Source organism: Formica exsecta, unplaced genomic scaffold (genome assembly GCF_003651465.1).
Source record: "Formica exsecta isolate Colony F162 unplaced genomic scaffold, ASM365146v1 scaffold322, whole genome shotgun sequence".
NCBI lineage: Eukaryota > Metazoa > Arthropoda > Insecta > Hymenoptera > Formicidae > Formica > Formica exsecta.
In genome coordinates, this window is record NW_021850476.1 from 39,132 (window position 1) to 39,544 (window position 413).

The 413-nt window shown below is 38.5% G+C and overlaps 1 protein-coding gene across 1 annotated transcript in view; it reads left to right on the forward strand.

The window, feature by feature from the left end:
* Positions 1-188, forward strand: part of LOC115238154 — a gene marked incomplete at its 5' end in the record, with an annotated part of 38,782 nt that extends 38,594 nt beyond the window's left edge. Inside the window, one exon of the mRNA XM_029811742.1 lies at positions 37-188. Coding sequence (XP_029667602.1) covers positions 37-188 — 152 coding nt within the window. The remainder of the gene's footprint in view (positions 1-36) is intronic.
* Positions 189-413: the final 225 nt, after the last annotated feature.

Sequence of the window (413 nt, forward strand, 5' to 3'; positions counted from 1 at the left end):
GTTAGTGAGAAAAGGATAGCTCTCTATTTTTTATAGGGCAACCTGCTTCCACCGGCTATACCCCAGGGACGCCGAGAGCTAGGACTGATCTGGTGGATTCTAGGGGAATGACGTTAGGCACGGAACTAAACTTTACTAGAGTAATTTTACTGGATGTTAATTCTAGGGATATGAGCATGCGCAATTAGATATATTCAATTTTGAGGGTCTTCAGGGTTTTCAAGCAGAGCAATTAGTTGATCTATATCCAAATTGCCGTCTAGAAAATCGGTAATAAGTCTAGCGATTAAAGTTAAGATTTGCTCGCGCATGCGACTTACTATGGCTTGAACTTGCTCATCAGTATATAAAGGTTTCATTATTCGAAAATTAATGGAACATCTTGCATTGCTGATTAATTATGAATCTAAATA